Source organism: Sorex fumeus, unplaced genomic scaffold, assembly GCF_029834395.1.
Source record: "Sorex fumeus unplaced genomic scaffold, SorFum_2.1 ptg000030l, whole genome shotgun sequence".
Taxonomy (NCBI): domain Eukaryota; kingdom Metazoa; phylum Chordata; class Mammalia; order Eulipotyphla; family Soricidae; genus Sorex; species Sorex fumeus.
In genome coordinates, this window is record NW_026606087.1 from 10,066,723 (window position 1) to 10,076,792 (window position 10,070).

Consider the following 10,070-nt stretch of genomic DNA (forward strand, 5'->3'; position numbering starts at 1 on the left):
TTTGGTTAATATGGATATTTAATTTTAATAAAGGGATATGGTTAAAATTAGAACTAAGACAATTTGCCTTCTACTACTGCATTAGATTAGTAGTCGAATGATCCTCATTCCACAAATGACGCAGCTGACTCTGTCTTTGTCTTAGAGGTTCAATCAAATCAAACACTTAATTTCCATTGCTTACATAGGGATTTGAGCCCCCAGTGGCTCAAGTAAGTGCAGAGACTTAGAAGATAGCTCAAAGGGCTAGAACTCACATTTTGTATTGTGGAATCCAGGTACTGCTGGAGTGATCTTGATCACTAGTCGCAAGCAGAAAGAACCACTGTGGTTTGGCAGGTGCAGTCTGGTACAAAGTCAATATATCTGTATCAACTCACATAATTTGTGGATCGTCTAAGAAAGGCTCACCTAAAACACAACATTTTTGTGTTTCTTCTGAGTGCTATCTACAATCACTTGTATCAATAAATATTTATATTACTATATTTACATTACTATATTTTATTTTTACAATACATTGTGAGATTCTACCCTTGGTCCCTTTAAGCACTAAATAATTTGGTGAGCTTAGGTTTTACATTTATATAAAATTTAAAAGATAATGTCTTTAAAAATATCAGAACTACTTAATATTTATATTTTTATTTATTATAATGCGAGGGAGGCTTGAATTTTAAATTACACAGTGTTTTGGTTGCAAAAGAATTTTGATTCTATTTTCATACTTTTCAGACTAGATTTCTGAGCCAGAATTCTTCACTTCTCATTTTTCATTTGCAAATTTACTTATATGATTAGTTGGCCATTCTCCAATATTGCTGTTGCATTTCTGTCAGGATGTGCTGCTCTTTACCACTTTGGCCAGGATTTATTGGGGTGGACTCGGCGTTATTGCACTGTGACTTAATACTTTGTATTTTGAATCCGTAAAAGTAGTGTTTATTGTCAACCACTGAAATGAAAAGGCAAAATCAGAGCTCTGTTACAGAATTCATCCTTTTGGGATTTTCAAACTATCCTGAACTGCAAGAGCGGCTCTTTGGGTTTTTCCTGGTTATTTACCTGGTGACTCTGTTGGGAAATGCCATCATTATAGTTGTCATCTCCCTGGAAAAAAGCCTCCACATTCCCTTATACCTGTTTCTCCTGAACTTGTCTGTGTTGGAAGTAGGTTTCAGTGCAACTACTACACCTAAAATGCTGGTGGTCCTGTCCTCTGAAAAAACTACAATTACTTTTGCAGGCTGCTTTGCACAGATGTACTTCCTTCTTCTTTTTGGTGGGACTGAATGTTTTCTCCTGGGGGCAATGGCTTATGACCGATATGCTGCAATCTGCCATCCACTGAACTATCCAGTGATAATGAACAAAAGTGTTTTCATGAGATTAGTAATGTTCTCCTGGGTTTCTTGGCTCCTATTGGATACTGTGCATACCTCCTGGGTCTTTAGCTTCCCCTATTGTGGCCCCAATGAAATTAATCATCTCTTCTGTGAGACGCCCCCAGTGCTGGAGCTTGCATGTGCAGACACCTTTATTTTTGAAATCTATGCATTCACAGGCACTGTTATGGTGGTTGTGGTACCGTTTTTCTTAATTCTCCTATCTTATACTCGAATTCTTTTTGCCATCCTGAAGATGCCAACAACCACTGGGAGACAAAAGGCCTTTTCCACCTGTGCCTCCCACCTAACTTCTGTGACCCTTTTCTATGGTACAGCTATGTTAACTTATTCACAGCCTAAATCAGGCTATTCCCCAGAAACCAAGAAATTGATGTCATTGGCTTACTCATTTCTTACACCACTACTGAATCCACTGATCTATAGCTTGAGAAACAATGAGATGAAAAGAGCAATGGTAAAATTATGGAGAAGAAAATTTAATTTGCAAACTTTGTAAATTATCTTTTAACAAGGCATGTGATATTTTGTAACCTCCTGAATAATTGAATAAATAACTAATATTTTGCACTATTCATCTGCAGAGTTTTTTATATTTAATATTATACTCTGAGATCTGTTTTATATGTGCTGGTATTCAGTTTATCAACATATCTGATTATGTAATAACACATTTTTTTCTTTTCCTCTAATGTTATCATATAGGTAATCACTGGATTATTCTCTTTTGTAATTGAGGCCTCAATAAACACTTGTTCAAATATAATAATGTTTTATGCCTGATAAGTTCTTCAATGTGGATCTGATGTGATGAAGAGTATATTTTTCTTACAGACATTTATCAACTTCTACATATATATTTTTAAAAATCCTTGTAGTTCTTCAGACAAATTCTATGTCATGCTCTACTGTATGTCCAAGCAGAACTTCAAAAGCCTCATAAATAGATGAGATTTTAATAAAGGAGTATAAAATCTGCTCCTGAATAAAGAAAAGAGTTTTTGGGATACCTCACATATTTTCCTTCTGTACTTTGTGGTTTATCATTTAAAACATGACCTCACTTGGTATTTTTGCATTTATTCACTAATGTTGATAATTAGAAGACTACATGGGATCTTTCAGATTTCTAAGTTAATAGTTTAGCATGTTTTACACTTTTTTACAACTTTTAAAAGAATTTACTTGATTTGTTTCTTTATACATAACATAGGACTGGCGTGATAGCACAACTGGTAGGTCGTTTTCCTTGAACGAGGCCAACCTGGGTTCGATTCCTCTGTCCCTCTTGGAGAGCCCCACAAGCAACTGAGAGTATCCCGCCCACATGGCAGAGCCTGGCAAGCTTCCCATTGAGTATTTGAAATGCCAAAAACAGTAATAAATCTCACAATGGAGACGTTACTGGTGCCCACTCGAGTAAATTGATGAACAACGGGACTGCAGTGTTACAGTGCTACATATATAACATATTAGGAAGAATATCCAGTTTTTGCTTTTTGGGTCACACCCAGCACTGCATGTGGTTACTCCTGGCTTTGCACTCAGGAATTACTCCCAGCGGTGCTCAGGGGACCATATGGAATGCTGGGAATCAAATCAGGGTCAGCCCTGTGCAAGACAAATGCCCTACCCACTGTACTATTGCTCCAGACATACAGTTTTTGTCATTTTCTATCTGACTCACTGAAATTAGTATGACACGGTATAATTTCATCCAAGTGCAGCAAACTATAGGATTTTTTCTTTTATCATACCTGTGTAATATTCCATTATAAATATATATGTGTATATATATATAACATGTATTACATATATATATTTATCCACTCTTCTGCTGAGCACCTGAATTGATTCCAATTATCTATATTATAGATAATGAACTAAGCTTTATTTACCTTTACCTAATGCTTAGTTCAATATATATATATATATATTTTAAGCTGCTGGTTGGAATGTTGTCTAGTTGTCTAACTTTGTATTTAATGCAAACAGTTGAAAGCTTTTGTTTATGTTTGTTTCCACTTGCTTGGTCTGTAGTGTTTCATCCTTATCAAGCTAAGAAGCTTCTGCACTTCAATGCCTCTTTTGCAAACCACAACACCCAAAAGGAGAGAGAGAACAAAAGGGAATGCCCTGCCACAGAGGCAGGGTGGGATGGGAGGGATGGGGGGTGGGAGGGATACTGGGACCCGTGGTGGTGAAAAATGGGCACTGGTGGAGGGGTGGGTATTTGATCCCTGTACAATTGAAATCCAAGCACAAAAATTTGTAAGTCTACAACTGTACCTCACGGTGTTTCACTAATAAAAATTAAAAAAAAAAAGAACCTGACTAAAATACAGAAAGAGCCCACAGAATGGGAAAGAATATTTACCCAATACCCGTCTGATAAGGGATTAATATCCATGATATACAAGACACTATTAGAATTGTACAAGAAAAAAACCTCCAACCCTATCAAAAAGTGGGGAGAAGAAATGAGCTGAAGCTTCCTCAAAAAAAAAAAAAGAAATACAAATGGTCAAAAGGCACATGAAAAAATGCTCCACATCACTAATCATCAGGGAGATGAAAATCAAAATAACAATGAGATACCATACCACAGAGACTGGCACACATTCAAAAGAACAAAAGTTCTTTTTCTTGTGCTGGTGTGAATGTGGGGGAAAAGAGACGCTCTTTTACTCTTCATGGGAATGCCAACTGCTCCAGCCTTTCTGGAAAACAATATGGCTGTTCCTTCAAAAACTAGAAATTGAGCTTCCATATGCTCCTGCAATACCACTTCTGGGAATATATCCCGAGGGTGCAAAAAAGCACAGCAGAAATGACATCTGCATCTGTATATTCATTGCAGCACTGTTCACAATAGCCAGAATCTGGAAACAACCCGAGTGCCTGAGAACAGAAGACAGGTTAAATAAACTTTTGTACATCTACACAATGGAATACTATGCAGCTGTTAGGAGAGGTGAAGTCATGAAATTTGCTTATGAGTGGATAGATATGGAGAGTATCATGCTAAGTGAAATGAATCAGAAGGAAAGGGACAGACATAGAAAGACTACACTCATTTGTGGAGTATAAAATAACATAACATAAAACTAACATCCAAGGACAGTAGACACAAGGGCCAGGAAGATTGCTCCATCGCCTGCCTCATGATTGGGGAGTGGGGGAAGAGAAGGCAGCTGGAATAGAGAAGGGATCACTAAGAAAATGATGGTTGGAGGAATCGATCGGGATGGGAGATGTTTGGTGAAAGTAGATAAAGGACCAAACATGATAACTAACCTCTCAGTATCTGTTTTGCAAACCATAATGCCCCAAAGTAGAGAGAGAGTACGGGGGAAATTGTCTGCCATGGCGGCAGGGGGATGGTTGGGAAAGAGGGGATATACTGGGGAGATTGATGGTGGGGAATGTGCACTGGTGGAGGGATGGATATTTGACGATTGTATGATTGTAACTCAAACACGAAAGCTGGTAACTCTATCTCACAGTGATTCAATAAGAAAGAAAGAAAGAAAGAAAGAAAGAAAGAAAGAAAGAAAGAAAGAAAGAAAGAAAGAAAGAAAGGCGGGAGGGAGGGAGGGAGGGAGAGAGAGAGAAAGAAAGAAAGAAAGAAAGAAAGAAAGAAAGAAAGAAAGAAAGAAAGAAAGAAGGGAGGGAGGGAGGGAGGGAGGGAGGGAGGGAGAAAGAAAGAAGGAAGGAAGGAAGGAAGGAAGGAAGGAAGGAAGGAAGGAAGGAAGGAAGGAAGGGAGGGAAAGAAAGAAGGAAGGAGGGAAGAAAGAAAGAAAGAAAGAAAGAAAGAAAGAAAGAAAGAAAGAAAGAAAGAAAGAAAGAAAGAAAGAAAGCTCAAAGTGCAAGGATGGCCCCTTCTATCAATATTCTTCAATATAATATTGAAAATCTTTTAGCAACAGTTAGGCAAGAAAAAAATTCAGATTGAAAAATGAAGCAAAATTATCACTCTTTTCAGGTGCATGATAACATATACATTAAAAGATCAAAGACTATGTTATAAAAATAGCATAGATACTTTTCACAAAGAGACTTCTTCAATCTGCTTTCCTTAATATGTTTTCAGCTATGTACCAAGAGCATGTTTTATCTGGTTATCCTTCTCTGTCTCTAGCTCACTTGCTTGGTTCACACCCTAAAAATGCTTTTTTCCCAACAGCTGCATTGTGTTTCATACCGTAGTTTCTTTAACCAGTCATCTGTTCTCAGACACTTGGGTTGTGCAATGGACTTAGAAATTCAGATAACATTTCTGCTTTGTGTTTTTGGGTCCATGAGGTATATTCCCAGAATGGGTCAAATGCTAAATTTCTAGCTTTTTGAGGAATTCCCATATTATTTTCCAAAATGGCTATACCAGTCAGCATTCCCACCAACAATGACTAAACACATGAATAGTTTTGAAACTCTGTATCTCACGGTGATTCAATAAAAATAATAATAATAAAAAAGCAAAAACAACCATGTTGTTTCCCTTCCCCACTTTCAACCTTTGTTCAGTTTCTGTTTATCACCTTCTGTTGGTACCTGCCCTGGTGAAATGGAGTCTCTTGTGTAACTAGGCAGCTATTCCTCATAGGAATATTAAGGACAGTTCTAGGTTTGTGCTCTTGGGCTTTCTCGTCTAAGAGGTGATGTCCAGGTATTTTCAGTTATCTTGAAAAAATACAGGAAAATGTTTACAATGTGCTTTCAAATTCTCCAGGGATGCATACTCCAGGGCTTATAATTTAGTATCATATAATGCTCTAAAATCATTTCACTGAAACACTGAGTTGCGAGGTCGTGGCTTTTGACTAGAGGTAAAAGTTCTGATGTAGTGACATTTAAATGAGTCATTAGGAAAGAAAGTGCATATTCTGCTTTTGTGACTGGTAGTGGTTTTATTTTTTAGAACTCATTGATTGTGATGTTTGAGATATTGGTGAAAAGATATATCAGTGCTCAGGAAATACTAAATACAATTAAACATTTATTTGGTTTGACACTAGTAGACTTTTCTCTTCTTCGCTGAAGAAAAAGTGGCCTTTACTAAGAGGTATCATACTTTGCATTTCTTTTCATCTGGGAAGAAATTTTGTTAAATTCTACTCCTACCTTTTCTATAGGAAGGCTGATACTCAGAGAAGGGAATGATCTATCTATGTATTCTGTTAATGAGTTCCCATATCAAAATTAGGGTGTTCTAAGTTATAGATAAAAATGTTGTATTATGATTAGTTTCTTTTTATTTCATAGACATTTTGTTTTACAACATGTTTTAAATAGTCCTTTAAAGTTTTCTCTATGTTTTAGGATACGATAAAATTTCTACTTTAATAACCTATCCACTTCAAAATAATTTTAACTGAAATTCTTCTCCCCCATTGAAAATGAATGTAAACATTTGTTCCTAAGAAGTCCTATTAGAAATTTTGTGGTCTTTGAACTCAATTGTTATAGTAAATAGACATTAGATCCTACTATATGATTCAGATTAAAAAATTAGAAATAAATCAGCTTGTTATCTACTGTTTAATAACCTCGTAATCAGGACTTCTAACATTGTATTTTTCTATTTTGTATCTGTCTCCTATCTTCCTCTTATCCCACAACTAATTCCTACTGGTTTCAAAACAAGACTAGCAGGCTTCCATTCTAGTGCTAATTTGTCCTAAGTTGTCATTAAATGTCTTTTCTTGAGCAAGTCAACTTCCTCTTTTTAAAATAACCTATTTCATAGTCTGAGATGGAGTACAGTGGGTATGGCATTTGCCTTGCCTGTGGTGATCCCTGAGGACAGAGTTAGCAAAAAAGAGAAAAAAAAAAAACCTGACCTATCTTGTGGTCCTTCCATTATTGACATTTTCCCTTTCTTTAAGAATTTGATTATAGTCCTCTACAATCCCTCCTCATTCGTAAGTAATCTATTCTTCATAGAAATTTCTAAAGCATTTTTACTTTTGCACCCTGATAGTGTGTGCTTGGTTTACATTTAGGACATTCTGCGTTTTATGGATAGCCTGCCTAGATCTAACTTTTGTTTTCATTTACACAGAAACAAACATTGTTTTAACATTTGTTAGAAGTCTTAAACTATTGTAGGTATTGTGTATGTAAGGAAACATAAAGAAATCTTAGTGATCCTGGAGTTTATATTTTTAGGAGAAAGTTAGTTTACATATATGTAAGTAGAATTTTTGTTGGAGATGGTAAAGAAAAATGAGCAAGGTATAAGAAGCAGAAGAGGAAGTAAGGAGTGAGATCTTACTTCTTTTTTAAGTGGTGAAGAAACTGTTGAGCTCTGCGAAAAAAGATACGCCTAAGCATGCAGAGGCTAAAAATAAGGCAGATACAAGCAGCACTTGTTAAATAATGATTAAGTGAACATACTTGAGAAATTTAATGGGAAGAAGCAAAGGAGAGAAAAGGGTTAAGCAAGAAGGACTCTTAAAATACAGACATATGGGAATTGAAAAAGAGTTTTTATCATATCATCATGGTTGCAGGGATATGCTGTGATGACTCATAACATGAATTTCCTACCTGGGTATAAAAATCCCAGTGCATTTTTTCAGGTGCAGTCTAGGCAAAAATCAATATGGCTAAAGTTAATTCACATTGTTTATGGATCACCAGTGATCAAATCATCTAAAATACAATCCTTTTATATGTTTTTCAGGTGTGTTGTCACATTTAATCATATTTCATCTAATTATTCTGAAATAACTTTTGTAATCACTATATTATCCTTTTTTATTCTGTTCATTATAAAAATTTACTGATTTTTTGTGGATATCTTTTTTTCTCTTGTCACTTTTTGACACTTTATTTTCTTGTGGCTTTGGTGGCATATCTATATAAAATTGAGAAAAATAGGTAATTTTAATGATGCTATGTGAAAAGGACCAAAATTATAAATGATTTCATTTGTCTGAATCAATTTTTGATGGCAAAATTATGATACTATACTAAATTGTAATAGAAATTTTATGTTGTTACGTACTTTGCAGACCAAATCTATGAGCCAGAGCTTCACTTCTCTGTATTTGAAAGATTCATTGTCTGAGTAATTGGACATGCCCAACATTATCAATTAAATTTCTGTCCAAAGGGTTTCTCTTTAATACTTCAGCCAAGATCACCTAAGCTGTATGCAGAGATGGACTCTGAGTTACAGAATTGTGACTTCATATTTTATTTTCCAGCTCCATAAAAGCAATATATAGACACCAGTGAAATGAAAAGGCAAAATCAGAGCTCTGTTGTTGAATTTATTCTCCTGGGCTTTTCTAACTACCCTGAACTCCAAGAGCGGCTCTTTGGGGTTTTCTTGGTTATTTATCTGATGACTCTTATGGGAAACACCATCATTATAGTTGTCATTTCCCTGGAAAAGAGCCTCCATGTCCCCTTGTACCTGTTTCTTCTTAACTTGTCTGTGTTAGAAGTGTGTTTCAGTGCTGTCATTATGCCTAAAATGTTAGTGGTCCTGTCCACTGAAAGAACTACAATTACTTTTGCAGGCTGCTTTGCACAGATGTATTTTATTCTTCTTTTTGGTGGGACTGAATGTTTTCTTCTGGGGGCCATGGCCTATGACCGGTATGCTGCAATCTGCCATCCACTCAACTACCCAGTGATAATGAACAAAAGCGTTTTCATAAAATTAGTAATGTTCTCTTTGGGCTCAGGGATGATGGTGGCTACTTTGCAGACCACATGGGTGTTTAGTTTTCCATTCTGTGGTCCCAATGAAATCAACCATATTTCTTGTGAAACTCCAGCAGTGCTAGAACTTGCCTGTGCAGATATATTTTTGTTTGAAATCTATGCATTCACAGGCACAGTTTTGATTGTTATAATTCCTTTTTTGTTAATCCTCCTGTCTTACATTCGAATTCTCTTTGCCATCCTGAAGATGCCATCAACCACTGGGAGGCAAAAGGCCTTTTCCACCTGTGCCTCCCATCTGACTTCTGTGACACTCTTCTATGGCACAGCCACTATGACTTACTTACAGCCTAAATCTGGCTACTCCCCAGAAACCAAGAAAGTGATGTCACTGGCTTACTCACTTCTTACACCTTTGATGAATCCATTGATTTATAGTTTGCGAAACAGTGAAATGAAACGAGCTTTAATAAAACTATGGCGAAAAAAAGTTAACTCATACACATTCTAACCGTGCCAATAAGCCAAGTTATATTTGGTCACTTCCTGTCTAAATGTTATTGAAATTGACTGACATGGTGAAATGAATTTCTAATTTCTTGATGTGCGTATAGTGCATTTGTAAGTTTTATAAGCTTGAAAATATATTTGGGATCATTCTTGTATACTGTTATTGATTTTTTCCAAGATGCATATGTTGTGAGGATATATAACATGACAATTTATTATGAAATCTCCTCCATCGCTGGATGATTGTCATCAGGATTAAATATCATTAAATTCCTGTTTTTATATTTTTATGTGTACTGATGTTTATTTTTCTAACAAAATTCCTCAAAGTGGAACTGATGAGATGATGTTATTTCATACACATTTTAATAACTATTTTAGATTTATTTTTGTGGGTGTTTTTTGGGCTACAGTGCTCAAAAAACACCCAGCAGTGCTCAGGAGTTACTCCTAGCCCTGTGCTCAGAGATCATT

At 36.0% G+C, this 10,070-nt stretch overlaps 2 protein-coding genes across 2 annotated transcripts; both read left to right on the forward strand.

Annotated features, from left to right (window-relative positions):
- Nucleotides 1-960: 960 nt before the first annotated feature.
- Nucleotides 961-1,905, forward strand: LOC130025284 (olfactory receptor 10A3-like). The gene has a single exon (XM_056116240.1). It carries the CDS (start codon nt 961-963, stop codon nt 1,903-1,905), a length of 945 nt encoding a protein of 314 aa, XP_055972215.1.
- A 6,747-nt stretch (nt 1,906-8,652) lies between these two features.
- LOC130025272 (olfactory receptor 10A3-like) lies at nt 8,653-9,597 on the forward strand. Its single transcript, XM_056116228.1, has one exon. The coding sequence runs from the start codon at nt 8,653-8,655 to the stop codon at nt 9,595-9,597; it is 945 nt and encodes a 314-aa protein (XP_055972203.1).
- Nucleotides 9,598-10,070: the final 473 nt, after the last annotated feature.

Coding starts and splice junctions, on each gene's coding strand:
- LOC130025284 (XM_056116240.1), top strand. CDS start 961: ATGAAAAGGCAAAATCAGAGCTCTGTTACAGAATTCATCCTTTTGGGA.
- LOC130025272 (XM_056116228.1), top strand. CDS start 8,653: ATGAAAAGGCAAAATCAGAGCTCTGTTGTTGAATTTATTCTCCTGGGC.